The 24,330-nt window shown below is 37.5% G+C and overlaps 1 protein-coding gene across 1 annotated transcript in view; it reads left to right on the top strand.

Annotated features, from left to right (window-relative positions):
* Positions 1-24,330, top strand: part of ctnnbl1 (catenin, beta like 1) — an 81,330-nt gene that overhangs the window by 26,731 nt on the left and 30,269 nt on the right. Inside the window, 5 exon segments of the mRNA XM_056248756.1 lie at positions 6,651-6,723; positions 8,628-8,641; positions 8,643-8,687; positions 14,462-14,610; positions 17,822-18,003. Coding sequence (XP_056104731.1) covers positions 6,651-6,723; positions 8,628-8,641; positions 8,643-8,687; positions 14,462-14,610; positions 17,822-18,003 — 463 coding nt within the window.

Here is a 24,330-nt window from a genome sequence, read left to right as displayed (position 1 = left end):
GAGGATTTGATGCTCAAGAAACATTTATTATTATTATCAAATTTTGAAACAGTTGTTGGTCTGTCAGTTGTACAGTTTTTTTGTTTTTTTTTAGGATTCTTTGATGAATAGGAAGTTCAAAAGACTTTTGTAACATTATAAATGTCTTTACTGTCACTTTCAATCAAATTAACTATTCCTTGATAAATAAAAGTATTGATTTCTTTCCTCCAAAAAAAAAAAAAAAATTCTCACTGACCCCAAACTTTTGAACGGTAGTGTATATAAATACACATTTGCATGTATGTATTTAAGAAATATTTGTTATTTATATATAAAATATTTAAATTTATATATAATATAAATTATATATAAATATATACAGTATATACATGCAAATATTTCTTAAATATATACGTGCATATGTGTGTGTATTTATATATACAAAATAATTATACACAGTACACACACATATATCATGTAGACACAAACTTTTATTTTGGATGCGATTAATCTTTTCCCAGCCCTAATAATTTGACAACTCTGTGAATATGAAAATATACAAACACTGAGATTGTGGGTTTTTTTTTTTTTCTAATTGCAGTTTCACCAACAGATGTCGCCCTTGGGCCTTGGCCTATGAACCTCTTGAAAATGAACGCATTATCCGCATAAAACAACAACGAAAAAACGTATCTAAGCGGTTTTCCTTTTCTTCTCAAACAAACTTACTGCATCTTAAACAGCCCAAGTTTCAAAATTTTCCGGGGGAGAAAGCCCCGGACCCCCGTTAAAATAAAAGATTCAACATGCAGGGCTAAAAAAGCCCCGGATCATTTCATTTGCACTACTAGCGACGCCCCCCTGAACATGCATACACGACGCAAGGGCGCCCGCGCTACAAAACTAACATTTTTATTTAAAACATTGTCTTACCTGCAAAGCGACGCGCGAGCATCATCCATCCCGCTGTCTATTCTTTTTCCTTTGTTCGCCCCCGACTCTTGGTGCCTTTCCGAGGCCATGTCTGAGGTCGGTGTCTGCCAAATTTGACATTGATTGAGGCATAATCGAACAGACCACTGGGAGGTGGGGAAGGGGAGGGGGGGCACCAGAGGGAGACGAAACATGAGATTCACCTTTTTCTCGACTAATTTGGTCTAGGCCTATATTACTTTTGTATTGCTTTTGTATATTAACATGCTTTAGACATATTTTATTTGTTATTTATACTAGTAGCCTATTGTGATGATTTTTCACGACCCAGATTTTTTGGTGCCCCCCCAAGCACTTGGTGCCCTACGCGCAGCGCGTGATGTGCGTGTGCGGAGCGCCGGCCCTGTGTGTGTGTGTGTGTGTTCCGGTTCTGTTGTGGATCCGCGTTCAGTGCCGCTGCTGACGTGTGTCTGGTGTGTGTGTGTGTTTGTGTGTGTGTGTGTGTGTGTGTTCTGGTTCTGTTGTGGATCCACGTTCAGTGCCGCTTAGTGTTGCACGGTGCACCGATAATTCAAAAGTATCGCGATACTCGGAAATTAAAAACTTCACGATACCTAAATTTATTAGTATCGATACTTCTATGACCGCGTTCCAGATTTGTAAGAGAGTATTGCATGTTGGTGTGTGCAACGCACGCTTCCAGTGCCTCCCTATGGATGTCTGTGTTTTTCTCCTCATGCGCGTGTGACAGGGCGCGTGAACTGAACGAGCAGAGAGAGAGAGAGAGAGAGAGAGAGAGAGAGAGAGTGAGCGAGCCCCGGTCGCGCGCGCGCACTCTCTCTCTCTGCGGAGCCAGGCGAAAGTATAAACAAGGCTTCACCGTCTCAAAAATAAGCGCTGTCTTGCTCTCTCTCTCTCCCTCGCACATATTAATCAAAATAATTCGACACGATGGTAAGGTTGGGAGACTAAAGTTTCATGTGGAGCATTCGGAGTTTTTTTTTTTTTTTTTTTTGAATTACCGCTGGGTGTAAATTGTGGTAAAATACGTTGCCTTATCTTCTCTGAATCGTTCCGCACATTCAGCTGACATAAACCACACTTTAAATAAACGAAAAAAACTATCCAGTCATGAAATGTTTTCTGTGATGACAGTGGGATGTAACCGCCTGGATAATCACACAACGCGCACACGTCCGATAATGACACGTCCAATTCGCGAACTAATGACTCATTTGAACCGATTCGTTTTAATGAATGGTTAAAACAACTGATCTGTCTGAATCGGTGTATAACTAATCGTTAACACTTTGTAATAAGGTTTCATTTATTACATAAATTACATAAAACAAATAAAAACACTTGTTTTTTCCCCCCGAAAAAGCATATGACTACTTTTTTCCACACAATGCTATCATGAATCGATAAGAGAATCGTTAAAGAATCGGATCGATAAGCAGAATCGTCAGTGGCATTGATATTGATAAAATCTTATGTTTCTTATGATAACTGAGATAATGCTGCTAAATTTATTTATTTTTTTACCTTGAATGTCATTGCTCTAATTTATTTTTTATATTTTTCATATTTCATATTTTGTTCAAATGGTTATTATAGCCTATCTGCTGTTCAAATGTTCATTTATTAGTGTGTTATGATTGGAATGTTGTCCCAGTTTTAAAATAAAGCACAGCAATGATATTTGAGAGTGTTTCTCCCTTTTCAGGAAAAGTATGGAAAAAGTATCGAAATCGCAATTCTTGACTTGGTATCGGTATCGAAACAATAATTTTGGTATCGTGACAACACTAGTGCCGCTGCTGACGTAAGACGCTGCTGACGTGTGTCTGGTGCGTCCGTGTATTCGGGTTCAAATAAATATGGCTGGGCAAAAAAATGCAAGTCTTCCTCTGTGTGGAAATCCTTAGACATGTTTGCGAAGATTGTTTTGTTTCCAGCGTGCGTCTCCCTCAGACTGTAAACGAAGCTCGGGCGCACCAGACACACACACACACACACACACACCAGACACACGTCAGCAGCGTCTTACGTCTCACACACACACACACACACACACCAGACACACGTCAGCAGCGTCTTACGTCAGCGGCGGCACTGAACGCGGATCCACAACAGAACCGGAATACACACACACACACACACCAGACACACACACCAGACACACGTCAGCAGCGTCTTACGTCAGCAGCGGCACTGAACGCGGATCCACAACAGAACCGGAAGACACACACACACACACACACACACACACCAGACACACGTCAGCAGCGGCACTGAACGCGGATCCACAACAGAACCAGAATACACACACACACACACACACCAGACACACATCAGCAGCGTCTTACGTCAGCGGCGGCACTGAACGCGGATCCACAACAGAACCAGAATACACACACACACACACACACACACACACACACACACACCAGACACACGTCAGCAGCGTCTTACGTCAGCGGCGGCACTGAACGCGGATCCACAACAGAACCAGAATACACACACACACACACACACACACACCAGACACACGTCAGCAGCGTCTTACGTCAGCAGCGGCACTGAACGCGGATCCACAACAGAACCAGAATACACACACACACACACACACACACACACACCAGACACACGTCAGCAGCGTCTTACGTCAGCAGCGGCACTGAACGCGGATCCACAACAGAACCGGAAGACACACACACACACACACACCAGACACACGTCAGCAGCGGCACTGAACGCGGATCCACAACAGAACCAGAATACACACACACACACACACCAGACACACATCAGCAGCGTCTTACGTCAGCGGCGGCACTGAACGCGGATCCACAACAGAACCAGAATACACACACACACACACACACACACACACACCAGACACACGTCAGCAGCGGCACTGAACGCGGATCCACAACAGAACCAGAATACACACACACACACACACACACACACACACCAGACACACGTCAGCAGCGTCTTACGTCAGCGGCGGCACTGAACGCGGATCCACAACAGAACCAGAATACACACACACACACACACACACCAGACACACGTCAGCAGCGTCTTACGTCAGCGGCAGCACTGAACGCGGATCCACAACAGAACCGGAATACACACACACACACACACACCAGACACACGTCAGCAGCGTCTTACGTCAGCGGCGGCACTGAACGCGGATCCACAACAGAACCAGAATACACACACACACACACACACACACACCAGACACACGTCAGCAGCGTCTTACGTCAGCGGCGGCACTGAACGCGGATCCACAACAGAACCAGAATACACACACACACACACACACACCAGACACACGTCAGCAGCGTCTTACGTCAGCGGCAGCACTGAACGCGGATCCACAACAGAACCGGAATACACACACACACACACACACACACACACCAGACACACGTCAGCAGCGTCTTACGTCAGCGGCGGCACTGAACGCGGATCCACAACAGAACCAGAATACACACACACACACACACACACACACCAGACACACGTCAGCAGCGTCTTACGTCAGCGGCGGCACTGAACGCGGATCCACAACAGAACCAGAACACAATACAATGCTGAATAAAGCCGTAGTTTTTGTTATTTTTGGACCAAAATGTATTTTCGATGCTTCAACACACTCTAACTAACCCACTGATGTCACATGGACTACTTTGATGATGTCTTTATTTCCTTTCTGGACAAGGACAGTATACCGTACACACATTTCCAATGGAGGGACAGAAAGCTCTCGGACTAAATCTAAAATATCTTAAACTGTTCTGAAGATGAACGGAGGTCTTACGGGCTAGGGACGACATGAGGGAGAGTCATTAATGACATCATTTTCATTTCTGGGTGAACTAACCCTTTAATAAACCCTTTAATATAGTCTGATAATGGAGTTTGGCTGATTATTATTTTGGCTTAACAAAACAAATATACTGTTATTGTGCAAACTTGGCTTGAATTTTTCTAAAATCTCTAACACGAGACTAAATTTTTCTTCAGCTTTCAAATGACATCTGTTATTTTTTTAATGAATTTATTTGCATTCATTATTTTTTTTTTTTTGCGTATATACTGTTATTGTCCAAACATGGCTTGAGTTTTTCCAAAATCTCTAACATGACACAATTTTCCTAGAGATTTAAATATACATCTGGTTTGTTTGTTTATTTAATTATGCATTTATTTTTTACATTTATATGCTTGACTTGAGTTTACTCTAAATCCTCTAAAATGAGACCAAAGTTATTTATGCTTTTGTTTATGCATTTAAGCGTTTATTATGAATTTAAGCATTAGTTTACTCATGCATTTATTTTTTAAGTGTTGATTTATTTAGTCATTCGTTTAAACATTTTTGTGTTTATTTTTGCAGTTATTTAATCATTTTTCAGTTTATTTTTGCAGTTATATACTTGGCTTGGGATTTTTCAAATTCTCTAAAATAACCCAAATTTCCTTGAGCTTTTAAAAAAATCATCTGGTTTATTTATTTATGTATGTATTAATGCATTTATTTATTTATTTATGCTTTCCTTTATGTATTTAAGCATTTATTTATGAATTTAATGGTTTACTCATGCATTTATTTACTTAACCTGGAATTTAGTTATGCACGTTTATAAACTTTTTTAGGCGTTTATTTATTTTAGTCATTCATAAGCATTTTTGTGTTTAATTTTGCAGTTATTTAATCATTTTTTTACGCATTTATTTAATCCTTTATGCATGTACTTACAGTTTTTATAAATACATTTATTAAAATTTATTAGGGCTGTCAAATGATTAAAATATTTAATTGCGATTAATCACATTAATGTCATAGTTAACTCGCGATTAATCGCACATTTTTATCTATTCTAAATGTCTCTTGATTTCTTTTTGTCCCATTTTTTTTTCTCATTTTAGGCATTTATTTATTTTAGTCATTCATAAGCATTTTTGCGTTTAATTTTGCAGTTATTTAATACTTTTTTTACGCATTTATTTAATCCTTTATGCATGTACTTACAGTTTTTGTAAATACATTTATTTACAAGTTTTGCTTAATTAGCTTTGCTTTTATTATTAATTATCATATCTATGCATGAATACACGGTCAGCAAGTTACACAAGTGTGTAATTTCTGCGCACCAAACAGAATTACAAAAATAATGACCCATTTGTTGAGTCATGTTGGACTACTCAAACAAACAGTATTTCAGTATTTTAAAAGCACACTTTTGAGATTACTTAGCGTTGACTCTCTGCACATCAAACTGGGATAGACATCAAAAAAATTACACACTTCACCCTTAAAGTTAAGTCAAGAATTTTTTTTTTTTTAATAACTTCAGCCTTTTTTCATGGGAGTGAACAGACAGTGTCAGCTGGTTTGAAGTTGGCAGTACGTAATGACGGGTTTAACTCGATCATTCATTATTTTTGGGCTGGATTTGAGATTTTCATAAGAGCTGTAGGCCTGCTTCCACAATTCACAGTGTTTCTTATCCACGTGAGGTGAAATCCTCCTCAGATTTACCGCTGGCTGCCGGAATAAGAGCGTCATGCTGTTCGAGTCTTAATGCTCCCTGAAGACTTCCATGAATCCAGCGCACCAGCAATTACACTGACAATAGTGAAGACGACGCACAGATCGAATGGGACGCTGCTGCCAACGCCATTGAAAGTGTGTTTGTTGTGTTCCCAAACAGGCCAAGATGCCTTTTGATGCCAACAAGCTGTACTGCAGTGAAATACTGGCCATCCTGCTACAAAACAATGACAGTAAGGAAAAATAAGGGATAGATTGCTTTGTTTAGGGATGTGCATGGGTTTACCAATGACTCATTAAATCCGTGCTAGTGAATAATTGCAGACTTGGTGTTGAAAATATGGAGTAACAAACTGTTAAAGGCCTTTTCACATCAATAGCAACATTCACAGCGTGTTCTTGATGTGAACAGGCCTTTAGCTTGACATTTCCAGTTGATATTATCTCTCTGGTACTGTTCGTGTGTCTGTCAAAAATGATTTGTTGGTGTTATATAAAAATGTATATATTAGTTTGATAATATTTTTGGATATTTCTATAATAATATTTTGCATTTTATGGTACTAAATTGTATTTATGCAGTAGTTATAATCCATTTATTCACTTTTTTAAGCATGTACATAAACATAAACAGTCATAAATCTTTAATGATTTGGAGCACAGACTTAAGTTTGGTCTGTTTTTTAAAGACGACACATGGAGGATTATTGCTGAAGTGATAAAGAAGTTTAAAAAAGTGAACTTAAAGTTATAAAATTTGACATTTATTGTTATGATAAACAATTGTCAATGTTTATATGAAATATATATTTTCCCAAAAAAATTTTTTTTACTTGAAAACTGTGAAAATCAAAGCCATAAATCTAAACAAGATGTGCTCCAAATTTGAAGTTGATATCTCAAAAAATGATATTTAAGGAAGATTTTGTTTGTGCGCAGTACCAAACATTTCCACTAGGTGAAATTCGCTTCCCATTCATTTCCAATGCGCTCAATTTCTGAACTATTTTTTTCAGGACCATTTAACCTTTTTGAATCGTCCATGATTGCTTTTTGTTTTGTGTGTTCACACAGCAAGTGAAGTAAAGATGAAGTAAAAAAAAAATATATATATATATATATAACAAAACGTAAAAAATTCTGGTCAAAAATGACTCCTATGCAGAACATATACTAAAATTATATATATTTACATTTTATACGCGTCAACTTCCAATGATGACATAATTTATAAATGCTTTAAAAGAAGTTTATAGCAAGTGCTGAAATCTAAGAGCAGAGTCACTGATATATTGCTGATTTTACTCTATATTTACTCTAAATATATGCAGAAATATAACACTTTAAATTCAACGAAGGTGCACAGTCATTGTTAATGTTGATGTCAAGATGATCAAAAACCGACTTTTGGGGTTGAAATTCCAGCAAAAACAACTAATATTGTGATATATACCATTACTGTAATATTAATAGGGCCCTGTGATTTATGCAATGCAGAAAACGTAGACTGAATCCAGTCGTAAAATCGATTTAATTATTGTTTAACGTGGAATGTCACGTAATTTGGCAAATTTTGGAGGAAGAAATCAAAGGTCTTCACAACGACCCTCCAAAATAAAAGTTTGGTTTAACTTGAAGAAATTATGATAAATATACTGTATATTACAGTAGAGAATGTACTGAAAACCTGTTTGTTTGCCAAAAATAAAAATAATTGTTTAATTTTCATTTGATTACATTTATTAAATTCTTAAAGTTTTAATACATTCATTTGATTTCCACTGTTTTTGTATGTTTATTTTGTATTATATCATAAAAAACAAAAAAATCCCGAAAGATGAAAGCAATGACATGCTTTTTGATTATCAAAATTTAATTAAACTATAAAAATCTAGAAAAATTTTAACGAAAAACAAAATAAAACCGGTTTCGTAGTGCTTGGTCATGGTGTGTGTGTGGTGTATTCCTGCACAGTGGGGTTTCGTTGACCTGAGTCTATCACATTGCACATCTCTCTGTCTTTTCTAAGGTTTATTAGCACACTGAACTAACATTCATCATCTTTTCTCTATGTCTGGCTCGCACCACTCACTAATTTCTTCCCTCCCCCTTCTCTATCTCTCGTTCTCTCTCTCAGAAACAAGGGAGCTGTGTGGGAGAAATGGACGGTATTGATGTACTACTGCAGCAGCTTTCAGTAAGTCTCTCTCTCTCTCTCTCTCTCTCCTCTCTCTCTCTCTTCACTCTCCTTCTCTCTCTCTCTCTCTCTCTCTCTCATCCTCTCTCTCTCTCTCTCTCTTCTCTCTCTCTCTCTCTCTCTCTCTCTCTCTCTCTCTCTCTCTCTCTCGTCTCTCTCTCTCTCTCTCTCTCTCTCTCTCTCTCTCTCTCTGAGTGTGAGACTCTTTAGAGATTATCTCAATTCAATTCAATTGAGCTTTATTGGCATGACTGTGTAAATAGCACAATATTGCCAAAGCAATAGTAATATATAAACATATATGTAGATACATAAAAGTGAACAATAAAAACAAACAACAAAAACATTTCCATATTATGCATAAATATATCACAATAAATAAAATAAGAAAAATATATACAATAACAAAAATAAGTACAGAGAGCAGTTAATGGAAAAGAGGGTTCAGCCCTTCTCCCTCATATAATGGCAGGAGGGACACACACTGCGCTGCCCAGCTGAATACACTCTTCTTTCTCTCCCAAAAATATAAGACAGTTTGTTTATGAGGCTCTCTTGTTGGAATTGAGGTATAATCTGTGCTATTTGTGTAAAATAAGCGTCCCTGATGTTTTTGTACTTGCTGCACTCGGTGAGGAAGTGCAGCTCGTCCTCTACGGCCCCGTCAGGGGCAGTGTGAACACTGTCTCTTTCTCTTTCAATTCAATTCAATTCAAAATTGCTTTATTGGCATGACTGTACATCATACAATATTGCCAAAGCTTGGAATACATAGAAATAATAGAAAGACATCAAAATAGTAAAATATTATAACATCTAAATGTACAAATTAAATTAATTGTACAAATTAACAGTGTAAAATAAATAAATAAAATAAAATAGAACAGTTTATGAACATTTAAAAATTCTGTGAAGAATTTAGAATTCAGTGTTAGTGTTTTCGTGTGTGTGTGTGTGTGTGTGTGTGTGTGCGCGCATCACTGATTAGTCGTGGACTCTCTCTTTTTGTGACAAGCATCAATGTATCTGGCTGCTAGTAGGATACAATCTCTTTTTTTCACCTAATAGATGTTGAAATTGTGTTTTGTTGTTTAAAAACGTACAACCAGAAGCGCTGCGCTGTTACACTACGTGAACACACTCGAGGCCAACAGAGAAGGAAATGAATAATTTAATAAAGTCATTATTTTTGTTTGTTTTTTGCGCACAAAAAGTATTCTCGTCGCTTGATAAACTTAAGATTGAGCCACTGTAGTCACTCGGACTATTTTAACGATGTCTTTAATAACTTTTGGGCCGGCCAGTTTCGATCCTTTAGAAGCCTATGGAGGAGTGATCCAGCTCTCAGATTTAATCAAAAATATTTTAATTTGCGATCCGAAGATGAACGAAAGTCTTACGGGTTGAACAACATGAGGGAGAGTAATTACTGACAGAGTTTTCATTTTTTGGGTGAACTATCCCTTTAAAGAGCTCTGCCCTGTATCACCTGACTGCTGCATTTCACTATTGATAGTGTTGCCAATGACACAGTCACGCTCCGAATATATCGTCCCGGTTTCCATCTCGTCCAGATTACAGTAGATATGGTGTGAATGTGATAAGCTGGTTGTTGTGGTTCAGGAGGAACTGTAGAAGTCGGCTGTTCGTTTGCGCTGCTCTGTGACTGACGTCTGTCTAACTCAGCATGAAACGCACTGATGTAAACACATACGGTGACAGGCAGGCATTCAGACCGCATTCAATGCTTGGACGAACATTTTATGGTCCTACACTTTCCTCAGACGATATATATACCGTATTTTCCGCACTATAAGGCGCACTTAAAAGCCTTTAATTTTCTCAAAAAAACGACAGAGCGCCTTATAATGCGGAGCGGCTTATATATGGATGGTGAACACGCGTTCACCAAGACGGGGAGACAGCGCCGGGCGACTTACGCCACTATCTGCCAATGGATCGTGGATGCCTGGGCTGATATATCAGTCTCAACTGTGATCCGAGCTTTCACGAAGGCAGGAATAATCTCTTTATTCAGCCAGCTCACATACCCGTATTTACTTCCTGTTTCAGCCGAAGTTCGCAGTAGTTGATTGTCGAGTTCGCGCGCACGCGATCAAACCTCCTCCATGTGTTCAACATCTGATCCGGATGAACTATCCATTTGAGCTGATATTCTCAGAACACCACACAGCACCGTCATCGGCTGACAGTCTGAGTCTCCACTGTTGCTTAGTTACCAATGATCGCGCGCAGCGCACTTCGACAATCGCCTACTGTGGACTTCGACCGAAAACAGGAAGAAAAATACGGGTATAAGCAGTCAGATTCACCGTGTTACTGTTCACTCACATGGCTGTGCACTTGTAATGACACATTAAGGTTGTTAAGAGGCTAAAAGCAGGTTTAAAACTTGTCCCGTTTAGGTCAACAGGGGTGCACATTTTAAAAAGAGGATAACACGGTGTAGGCAACACCGGTTTTTGTCGTTGTTGTCTGTACTGACAGCACTCCAAATTTACAAAAAATGAGCTCAATGTTAAAATTGACCGGAGTTCTCTAACGTTTGAACAACGTTACCATGGGAGTGAACGGAGTTGTCAGAACGCTTAATAAAGTTTGACTTTATCTGACTGTTTTGTTGACATCTAGTGGATGCATAACGCAAACCCAGTCAAACGTTTGACTGCAGTATCTTATGCGCCTTATAATCCGGTGCGCCCTATATATGAAAAATGTTCTAAAATAGGTCATTCATTGAAGGTGCGCCTTATAATCCGGTGCGCCGTATAGTGCGGAAAATACGGTATATATATGTATATTTGGGGTGTAGCGATACACGTATTCGTATTGAACCGTTCGGTACGAGGCTTTCGGTTCGGTTTTCGGTACGCATTTTTAAACCGAACGGTTCGTTGGACCATTTTTCCTGCCGACCAAAATTTCGTTATTTCAAATGCAGGCGCGTCGCTCATAATGTAAGAGACGCTGGCGTGACCACAACATCGCCCAACATCAAATGGCAAATGTAATGTAAGCAGAACGAAGCCACTCTTTATTGTGTTTTGACGGGCCGTTTATCAGTTTGGACCAATGCAGCGCGAGCCGATCTTCATCATCAGCACTGTCACTACACAGCCAAATCCAGTAACTACTGCAATATTACATTTCATTTTGTCCAAGGAGCTGTTTTGTTTATAAGCTCCTAAGAAAAGTCAAGTATAGCTCCATCATTGCTCAAACTAATAAAATATCATACTTTATGATGTTAGTTTTAATAAAAATATAATTAAAAAAATTAAATGAAGGAAATTTCTCTGGCATTTCTTTCTTTTTGCTGTATCGAAAATCGTACCGAACCGAACCGTGAATTTTGTGAACCGTTACAACCCTAATGTATATACAAATAAATATATTTTGACCACTTAACTTAGTGCCACATCAGTATGTGAAGAGACTTTCAGTCAGATTAACAAACACTGTTTCTGGAACAAATCCCCTAACCTGCCTTTAAACTAAAATATATGTAATAAAATAAATAGAGGGTATTACATTTTTTTTGTTATTTTGGCCTGAACAAATAAGAGGATTGTTTTTATTCATCATCATTTATAGTGCTGGGCAACAAATAATCGCGATTAATCGCATCCAAAATAAAAGTTTGTGTTTACATAATATATGTGTGTGTACTGTGCATAATTATTTTGTATCTATAAATGCACACAACAATGTATATGTTTAAGAAAAATTTGTTATTTTTATATATAAAATGTTTATATTTATATAAAACATACACACATTAAGTCTATGTACAGTATATCAGGGTTCCTGCACACTTTTGAAAGTCAAATTAAGGCTTTTTAAGACCTTTTTAAGACCTTAAGAAATCAAAATTAATACCGTACATTAGGGCTGTGCTAGTATTGACAATATATCTTGATATTTTCAACGTTTTGTTGATAATAATTAGATGATATTTTACTGATTGTGTTTTTGTGCTGGTGCCATGGCTGGTTTAGGTCTGTTGTTGACAAGCTGACTCACGAAGATATTCATATTTTTCATATTCTATGCAGTGGTCGGTTCACAGCAGTGACAGAAATTAATATTTTGATTAAGGGGCAATATTTGCCACCTTAAATTGATTTTTTCAGGGGCATTTCACCTATATGGACATTTTTTCTAAACTTATTTAGAGTTATGCATCACCTTTAATGTCAAATACTATCATTCAAATTAAATTATACAGTAATTATACAACAATACTTAATTATATAATAATCATACAGTACCACTGTTACCAGTCAAATTAAATCATTCAATCAAAATCCATCTTTGCAGTGCAGAGGTGACAGAAGCGGCATCAGAAGTGGCATTCATTTATTTACACTCCATTTACAACTGCATAAATAAAGCTATGAGATATATATTTTTAAATCAATATTCAATATTTAAATATGAAATGATTTCTAATTTTAACATTTTATTTAAAGGGTACTTTAAATATGAAACCGCAGCGGCAAATCACTGTCTTAATAAGTGAGTTGATGGAGTCATTCATTCAACCGATTCGTTCAAACGGCTGATTCATTCGGGAAAGAAGCAAGTGATTCGTTCAAAACGCGGATTTCAGTCAAGAAATAATCGCTGTCGGTTGCATTGAGACTCTGCTACGGTTTCATTTGGAAATTATAGTCGGCGAAATAAAGGGAAAACAAACAATATTAACAATATTGTGTCTAAAAAGTAGTTTCAATGTTAACTTATTGTTAATTTAACTGTTGTACAACATAAATATCACACTTGGAATCGTGCACGGGAAAACGGCACTCTTGCTGATGTGATATTCTAATATAAGAACATAATATGATATAAATATAAGACAAAAACTAACTTGGGGACATAACAGTTACACTGCACACATCACGCAGTGAAAGCACGAGACAAATGCGATGTCAGCTCGCAGTGCCTCGTACATTGTTAAAACAATGATTACAATATCATAATAGACAATACACATCGCACACCATACGCACATAAAGAATGAACTTACAACTGAACTGACATTTACGACCTTTCTTCTCCTTCTCTCCTCTCGCGTGCAGGAGACAGTTATGCTGCCGCGACTCGCGAGTGACGCGAAATGTCACGTGAACTAGCAAATCCACAAAGATAGAATAATAAATAAATAAAAATACGTACGCTAATTAGATAGTTTTAATTTGGAAAGCCTTTAGATATGTCTAAGTCAAAGTTTCATCTAAAATTTAAGACCTTTCATAAGTAAAAATAAGACTTTATAAGACTTTTTATGGCCTTAAATTTTAAAAATCTAATTTAAGACTTTTTAAGGGTCCGCGGGAACCCTGTATATACATGCAAATATTTCTTAAATATACACATGCATGTGTGTGGATTTAAATTATTTAAAATAATTATACATCGTACACACACATATATTATGTAAACACACACTTTTATTTTGGATGCGATTAATCGCGATTAATCGTTTCACAGCCTTAATATATAATATAATATATATATATATATACATGCAAATATTTCTTAAATATATACATGCATATGTGTGTATTTATATACAAATAATTCTACACCGTACACACATATATCATGTAAACACAAACTTTTATTTTGGATTTGATTAATCACGATTAATCGTTGACCAGCACTATTTTTTATTTATTTATTTTTAAAACATTGATGTCCCAGACATTTGTTTTGTGGGAATAACCTTATTGATGTTCTCCTCACAGGTGTTTAAACGCCACAATCCAGCAACGCCGGAGGAACAGGAAATGATGGAGAACCTGTTTGACGCCCTGTGCTCCTGCCTCATGCTTCCAGCCAATCGGGATCGTTTCCTCAGGGGGGAGGGGCTTCAGCTCATGAACCTCATGCTCAGGTCCGCCTCTCAGTGATAGCAAGAGTTTACGCTCCCTTAGTTATTGATCTTCAGTATTCACTACTCAGATGTACTTCTTATATCTTTTAAATTAGATTTTTTTATTATTATTAGTATTATTATGAGATTTTTTTTTCATGTAGGCTTTAATAACTGAAAGATTAATAACAAGATTGAGCTAACATTCAATCATAACATCACAATAATTATTATTTAATTTAATTGTATTATTTTATGTTTTATTTTCTCTGTATGTCTCTCTCTCTCTCTCTCTCCTCTCAATTTCAATTTCTCTTCAAATTGCTTTATTGGCATGACTGTATATTACAATATTGCCAAAGCTTGGAATACATAGATTTATAAAGACATCAAAATACTCAAATATTATAACATAAATTAAATTTAAATGTACAAATTAAATTAATTGTACAAGTGAACAGTGTAACAGATTAGAATATCTGTGAACATTTGATACCACAGTGTTTTAACATATTAAACACACACACACACACACACACACACACACACACACACACACACACACACACACACACACACACACACACACATTACTGAGGGTCACTGTGGTGGACATTAGGGAAACACACTGAGGTCAGAGACACACACACACACACACACACACACATTCACCTGCTGTCTCTCAGGCTATGGCACACACACACACACACACACACACACACACACACACATTACTGAGGGTCACTGTGGTGGACATTAGGGAAACACACTGAGGTCTGAGACACACACACACATTCACCTGCTGTCTCTCAGGCTATGGCACACACACACACACACACACACACACACACACACACACACACACACACACACACACACATTACTGAGGGTCACTGTGGTGGACATTAGGGAAACACACTGAGGTCTGAGACACACACACACATTCACCTGCTGTCTCTCAGGCTATGGCACACACACACACACACACACACACACACACACACACACACACACACACACACACACACACATTACTGAGGGTCACTGTGGTGGACATTAGGGAAACACACTGAGGTCTGAGACACACACACACATTCACCTGCTGTCTCTCAGGCTATGGCACACACACACACACACACACACACACACACACACACACACACACACACACACACACACACACACACACACACACACACACACACACACACACATTACTGAGGGTCACTGTGGTGGACATTAGGGAAACACACTGAGGTCAGAGACACACACACACACATTCACCTGCTGTCTCTCAGGCTATGGCACCACACACACACACACATGTATCTGGCAGCTCTCCTCTCTCTCAATTCAATTCAAATGAGCTTTATTGGCATGACTGTGTAAAATAGCACAATATTGCCAAAGCAATAGTAATATACAAACATATATGTAGATAGATAAAAGTGAACAATAATAATAAAATAAAAAAATAAAAAAAAAATTTTCATAAATATATCACAATAAATAAAATAACAAAAATATATACAATAACAAAAATAAGTACAGAGAGCAGTTTAATGGAAAAGAGGGTTCAGCCCTTCTCCCTCATATGATGGCAGGAGGTCTCTCTCTCTCTCTCTCTCTCTCGACTCTCTCTCTCTCTCTCTCTCTCTCTCTCTCTCTCTCTCTCTCTCTTCTCTCTCTCTCTCTCTCCTCTCCCTCTCCTCTCTCTCCCTCTCCCTCTCCTCTCCCTCTCCCTCCCTCTCTCCCTCTTCTCCTCTCTCTCTCTCTCTTCTCTCTCTCTCTCTCTATCTCTCTCTCTCTCTCTCTCTCTCTCTCTCTCCTATCTCTCTCTCTCTCTCTCTCTCTCTCTCTCTCTCTCTCTCTCTCTCTCCCTCTGCCAGTCTGTGTTTCTCTTCTTCTTCTTCTTCTTGACATGTGAAATATTTTCCCGCGGCGTTGATAAACTGTTGTTTGTCATTGTGGGATGAAGGAAGTGCCAGTGTGACGGACAGCTACATTTCCCTTGAGCGAGGCCATGATAGTCGGCTCGTGTCTGTACAGAAACTGTTTCCAGCGTCTGACACGCTGCTTATGTCAGTTTCATGTTTTATATACACCTCCAGCAAATTTATAAAATTGTTCCTAGACTTTCAAAACAACCCATGAATATGTAAAATGAAAGTGGACAAAGGCTTTGTGAATGAACATACGTTTTTTTTTTCTAAAAAAAAAGAAAGAAATTAGTTCTGCTTGTGTTTCTTGAATGAAGTCCAATGTCGCTTGCTCTCAAGTCTGAGTTTAGCGAATTCAAAAAAAAAATTTTTTTTTTTGCTAGGGTTATACAATTTGAATTTATTAGTAAAATTTATTAGCAAAATATATAGTGAAACACACACACATATATATATATATATATATATATATATATATATATATATATATATATATATATATATAATTTAAAGTCTGTAATTATATATAATTTCTTTATTAGTTTCTGTATTATATAATTGTTTATTTGATTAGTTTGTAATAAAAATGTATGCAATACAATAGTTATATAAAATTTTGTAAACTTATGTTAGTTGCGATTAATCACAATATAAATAATATAAATAATTTAGTGCTGTCAAATCAATTACTCGCAATTAATATATAATAAATAGATTATATGTATATATATTATTATATAATATATATTAATACATAATATATACTATTAATATATTATTTATATATATATATATATATAATTAATATAGCAATTCATATAATATATATATATTAATTGTGAGTAATCACAATTAAATGAAATATTACTTAAATAATTTAAAATAATTTATTAAAAATCTGCTATTAGCATTTATTTGCAAAGTTTGTATGCAATACAATAATAAAATTATTATTATGTATTATATTTTACAGTTTTTATACCTACAGCACTTGTATAATTTTTTTGTAGACTTTATTGTAAATAAACTAGTAAAATATTATATCATTATATTGCATTATTTAATTGTTATTTTTATTGTATTTATTTATTTGGAAATGTATGCAAATGCGCTGTTAAGTTCTGCTCTGATTCCTAAAAATTGCAAATTTTGTCCTTTAAATAAATGACTTGTAAGTTGGTAATTACCTCTTGTTAGTAGTTTCAGTTTAGCTAACTACTTAGTTTAGTTTGATTGCAGTTCTTTGAGTATGTTTTAGATATTTCTCATGGTGTGTGTGTGTGTGTGTCCAGGGAGAAGAAGATGTCCCGCGTCAGTGCGCTGAAGGTCCTGGATTACGGGATGATCGGTCCAGAGGGTTCGGATAACTGTCACAAGTTTGTGGATATCCTGGGCCTCCGGACCATATTCCCTCTGTTCATGAAGACTCCCAAGAAGATGAAGAAAGTGGGAATATCGGACAAGGAGCATGAAGGTTTGTAGAAACCCACAGCACTCGAGGAAAAGTGTACTATGCCTCTTCTCTGTTGTAGTTCTGCTTCGCTCTCTTTTTAATCTCTTTCTCACCAGTTTTATTCTTTTTAAAATGGATTTAGTTTGGCGGAGTTGCTCAATTAGCGGGAAAAACACACACACAGAGGCATTGTAATATGACGGGGAGTTCACACTAATATCTTTTTCCCAGCTATTATTTACACTTCATCCCGCGGTTTATTCCACGGGGAGTAAACTCTGCGGCTGCGGCTCTTATTGTTTTGCCACGGCGTTACAAATAAGCTCCTCAGACGATTGTTAATGGTTATTAGAGAGAGGCTGTATCACACTTTGCCTCCTCCTATATGTGATTTTGCACACTAGAGGAAGCTCTGATAGAGCGTTTCACGGATGTGTGAATGTGTAAGATGCGTGTCGAGGGTGTGGAGAGAGCAGAGTTTCAAATCAAGCTGAAATGAACCATATTCAGGATAAATGAATGCCATATTTAGTTTGAATGCAGACTATGTATTTCAGAGTTTGTTAGAGAGTTGTACAGGTTTGTCAGCTGTAGTAGCGGTACGGCAATGTTAAGGACATACTGCAAGTCTGCAACATTATAAAAATGTGTCTTAATGCTTAAACGTCTTGGTGTACTGGGGTGCGTTTCCCGAAAGCATCGTTAGCCGACTTTGGACGCTAGTTCCGTCGTTATCAGCAGTTCAACGAGTCTGTGTTTCCCGAAACCATCGTTCTAATGAACATTCGCAAACAGCATCGCAGAGTTGTGTGTTTGTAACAAGTGTGCCGCACAAGCCCTGAAAAGTGAAGCCCAAGCGTCTCGATCGCCCCCCGGTGGCCGGTCCCAGTATAGCTCATAAACCCCGCCTCCCTGTGTTATTCAACCAACTAAACAATTAAATTACACTTCAAATATCGTCTTTCCAAATATGGTTTCTGTCATTTACTGTAGTTTTTATCACGCTGATGTAATTTCAAGTGTTTGTTTTTAAAATAAGTTTGTTTTTAGTTAGTTATTTGATGTGACGTCATGATTGACAGGTGAAGTAGTCACTGAAGCACCAACAGACTTTTTTCAGGATCTTCGGAGGACTGAGGAGATTGGAGCTTTAAATTTAATATCTAAATTTCTATAATTTTAAAAAAGTGCCGGAGCGTGTGCTTGCGATTGATTCAGCGAGAGTGAGGGCGGGGCCTTGATTTCACGGCTTTACTTCCGGCTCACGACTGCGCAGGTCTGGTCCCGAGATCGCTTCTGCGCAGACTCGAGTACAAGATGTCAGCGCCATATCGGGACACTGGCGGCTTCACCTCTGACCAATGGAAGAGAGCGAAGGGGCGTCGTCCATCTTTTTTTACAGTCTATGGTTTGTAACAACAGATGTGGTTAGAAGTTTCTAGTTTGCATGACATGTGGACTCAAAAAATCCTTATCTTGAGCCAAATAAGCAAGCTGACATTCAGTACAATCTTTATCTTTTATTTAGAATACATACAAATGTCATTTACGTCTTTGAGTTTGTCAAGAGATTTAAAGCACCGTTTTTGAAGACTGCGCATGTGTGAACGTGCTCTAGTGCACAAGAACGAGTCTATATTGAATCTGTAAATAAAGCAAAATAACTGAGAAAAATTAGAAATAGTCCTCAGATGCCAGGTCTGTACTTTATATCAAAACATCTAGCGTTAATTCGATCTCAAACAGTTTCATTAAAAGTAGTTATTACTCCACCACGTGCGTGACGTTATAAACCAACGTGGTTGAAAGACCACTTTGTGACAATATGGTTTCGGGAAATAGTCGTGACGAGCCAGCTGATTTCTTCAACGATGCATCGTACTATAGTAGTGAAGCAGCGAGTTACGGCGTTGTACGGGAAACACACCCCAGGTTTGGTTTACATGGAGAATTAAATGTGTAGCTAAATTAAATAAAAATGTTTGTTTTTTAAAGTTAAGCAGTGTAACTGTTTTCAACACTGATAATAATCAGAAATGTTTCTTGAGCATCAAATCAGTGATTTCTGAAGGATCATGTGACTCTTAAGACTGGAGTATTGATTGATTGATTTTATTTGACCACTTAAATATAAAAAGGGTAGTTCCAGCATAAAGAAAAGACTGTTTGCCCAGATTAGTATTAAATCTGGGGGGTACAAAATCGGTTGAGCTACCCCTAACCTGTGAACTTCGTTTACTCTATTAAAATAATTGGGTACATCTCCATAAACTATTTTATGTAGGCTACCATACTCGGCTGCATCTGAGACACTCGATCCTCAACTTTCAACCATCCCACCCTTTCAAAGTGGGAAGATTCCAGATGAGATTTTGTGGGATGATCTAAAATACACCTTATTCATTTATTTTGAGATGTCTGAAGCCTATGTTTCAGGTTCCCTGTAACACCAGTGTACCATGAGCCTGTATGATGCGTATGAGCCTGTATGCATGAGTAATGATGCTGAAAATTCAGCTTTGATCACAGGAATACATTACATTTTAAAGTATATTAAAATAATTATTTGAAATTGTAATAATATATCACAATATTACTCTTTGTTTCTGTATTTGTGATCAAATAAATGCAGACCTTGACGAGCTTCTTTCAAAAACACAAAATAGTAATATTTCCAAACTTATGAGCGGTACTGTATGTGCACAAATATATTTGCATAATAAGTTCTGGCTCAGCAAGTTTGTCCTTAACAGTAACTCTTTATCCTTGAAAATGAAAACATTTGTGCACATTTGTCTTTTTCGTAAATTGGTTTGTTTGTTGCTTTAGGAAAGTGATGGTATTATGATGATGTGAAATATGGTTGTTGTGAGATTACGCCGCCATCAATCAGCTGTTAGCGTCTTAATCCTGGACGTTCGCTCAGAGACAAAAGGTGCTTATGAAGACGCAGCCGCATTAAACTGATGAATTAATTATCAGCTTTGACGACTGAGAGTTTGAGTAATTTAACAGCTAAGCTCTTACTCTTGATGGAGAACCTTCAGACTGATCCCTGTAAAACTCCCTGTGAAATATATTCCTCTCCATGACGAGGGACCGCTCGCATTAGCATTAGCATTCGTAAATAGCTGATTACAAAACGCGCTTTCCGTTTGCAAGCGGAGAAGAAAGATTTACCATGGAGAAATAACGTCTTTTCCCACATGTCTTTTATTGACGGATAATGGTTTGAAAGGACAGCAAAAAAAGTTTCATTAACTTCAGCGCCGTTAATCACCAAACAAGTTTACAGCGTCCTCCTTTTGTATAAGAAACGTAACGTTAAATGGCGCGTCCGCAGGTAAACAATTCTTGACAGGCACAAAGAAAAAGAGACGGTGTTAAATTAATCTCCCACTGTGTTTTCGGCTCGCTTTCTCTCCTCTAGAGCGGCTTCGGTGGAATAATTACATGTCGTTCAGCTGAAAAGCGGAAGAATTGAGAAATTGTCAGGATGTGTTTTAGCTAATGATGTCATGACACGCTGAACGTCTGTCTCAGTCGCAGTGAACTTTGAACTCGGCAGCCAATTTAAACTTCTTGAATGCGGTTTGGCTGTTGTGTGTGTGTGTGTGTGGCGTTGAGACTCAGGGAAACGCTTTAAATGAGCTTGAAGGTTTGGGTTTTCGTGCTGCCGCAGGGATGAAGGTCACGGTCGCTCCAGGGTCGGGGAAATGAACATCCTCGGGACACAACAGAATAGAGTCGAGACGCCCCAACAGGGACTCATAATTCTGCATAATTCTGACCAGTGTTGTCAGTGTTTTAGATACTACATACGTCAACATTTGGATCAGAAAAGTTCATCAACGTTGTCCTACACTGAAAAAGAAACAATAAGTAAAATTTACTTAAAATATATGCGTGCATAAACTTGCCAAAGAAAAATTAAGTAAATTTCACATATGGAATTAAAGGGATAGTTCAGCCAAAAATGAAAATGATGTCATTAATGACTCTCCCTCATGTCGTCCCAAGCCCGTCAGACCTCCGCTCATCTTCAGAACACAGTTTAAGATATTTTAGATTTAGTCCGAGAGCTTTCTGTCCCTCCATTGTAAATGTATGTACGGTATACTGTCCTTGTCCAGAAAGGAAATAAAGACATCATCAAAGTAGTCCATGTGACATTTGTGGGTTAGTTAGAATGTTTTGAAGCATCGAAAATACATTTTGGTCCAAAAATAACAAAAACTACGACTTTATTCAGCATTGTATCGTATTCCTGCGCCCCATGCCGCTTTGCGCGAATTATGGGTGTAACTTCCGCTAAGCTGTAGACAATCAGTGAAAGGCTCGCTCTATGAACGCAATACGTTAAAAAAGTGTCACAATGAGCTGACATTAATCGACTCACCCTTCAACCATCGAACATTAAAATTAAATTTAAAAGTTTAAAAGAATCAACAGACCAGAAATAGCCCCATAAGTGCGAGTCTTTGGTTAAATATCACTGTATATCATTATCTGTATTGTATAACAAGCCTTAATCAAAAATGTTCATTAACTTCAGCATTACGTGACACTATATCAAAGTGATTTCCGTCATTTTGACAGATTATAAATTGCATTTACCTGTGAAAACAAACCTGGAAAGAGACGTGAGGATTTGAGGAGAATAACGAGAGATTCTTTGTGCATTCCAGTGAATTATTAATGGAATATCGTAAATTACATTCGGGAGAACAGACCACAAATGTGCCGCAAATGTTGTCCTTTTTTATACTTTTACAGCGGATTGCAAAGGAAAAAATAAAAATCATCATGAGGAAAAGAAAGCAGCGACTGAAAAGAGCTCTTGCCGTAGATATTCTTGTTATAACATGTCACGTTAAAATACCAAGTATAACAGTATTCTCATGATGTCTGAAAATAAATCATGAAGGAAAATTGACGGATCAGCTTTATTTGTAGGGCAACCTTATGATTCGAAATGATTCGTTTCAGCCTTTATGAATGGAAGTTCCCCAAACCGGAAGTGCCACCCATAATTCAAAACGCAGTAAACTCGTCAGGAATAGAGAGCCTAAGTCCCTCCGCTTCCGGTCGACCACCATGGGACCTTATTTCGGAAAAATATTATATGGTAGTCAATGGCGAGAGACTACAAATATTTTGATCTGGTTTGAATTGTGCCCTGAATTACACATATGATGTTTGTCAATTTAAAAGATACATTTTAAAGTAAAAAAAGTCGCAGTTTGATGTAAAACTGTTGAGGTGTAAGACTGTGAAAATACGTAATTACAAAGACTACAAACCCAAAAGGTGCACATTTTCTCTCAATGAATGAAGCTAACTTTACTGAAGCTAACTTTACTGAAGCTAAATTTACTGAAGCTAACTTTACTGAAGCTGAAGCTGACTTTACTGAAGCTAACTTTACTGAAGCTGACTTTACTGAAGCTGACTTTACTGAAGCTAACTTTACTGAAGCCAACTTTACTGAAGCTGACTTCACTGAAGCTGGAGCTAACTTTACTGAAGCTGACTTTACTGAAGCTAAATTTACTGAAGCTTACTTTACTGAAGCTGACTTCACTGAAGCTGGAGCTAACTTTACTGAAGCTGACTTTACTGAAGCTAACTTTACTGAAGCTAACTTTACTGAAGCTGACTTTACTGAAGCTAACTTTACTGAAGCCAACTTTACTGAAGCTAACTTTACTGAAGCTAACTTTACTGAAGCTTACTTTACTGAAGCTAACTTTACTGAAGCTGACTTTACTGAAGCCAACTTTACTGAAGCCAACTTTACTGAAGCTGACTTTACTGAAGCTAACTTTACTGAAGCTAACTTTACTGAAGCTGACTTTACTGAAGCCAACTTTACTGAAGCCAACTTTACTGAAGCTGACTTTACTGAAGCTAACTTTACTGAAGCTAAATTTACTGAAGCTAACTTTACTGAAGCTAAATTTACTGAAGCTAAATTTACTGAAGCTAACTTCACTGAAGCTGAAGCTAACTTTACTGAAGCTAACTTTACTGAAGCTAACTTTACTGAAGCTAACTTTACTGAAGCTAACTTTACTGAAGCTAAATTTACTGAAGCTAACTTCACTGAAGCTGAAGCTAACTTTACTGAAGCTAACTTTACTGAAGCTAAATTTACTGAAGCTAACTTCACTGAAGCTGAAGCTAACTTTACTGAAGCTAACTTTACTGAAGCTGAAGCTAACTTTACTGAAGCTTACTTTACTGAAGCCAACTTTACTGAAGCTGACTTTACTGAAGCTGACTTTACTGAAGCTAACTTTACTGAAGCTAACTTTACTGAAGGCTGAAGCTAACTTTACTGAAGCT

Source organism: Rhinichthys klamathensis, unplaced genomic scaffold (genome assembly GCF_029890125.1).
Source record: "Rhinichthys klamathensis goyatoka isolate OS25496 unplaced genomic scaffold, OSU_Roscu_1.1 h1tg000058l_1, whole genome shotgun sequence".
NCBI classification, from domain to species: domain Eukaryota; kingdom Metazoa; phylum Chordata; class Actinopteri; order Cypriniformes; family Leuciscidae; genus Rhinichthys; species Rhinichthys klamathensis.
This window is presented reverse-complemented; position numbering and strand designations above follow the sequence as displayed.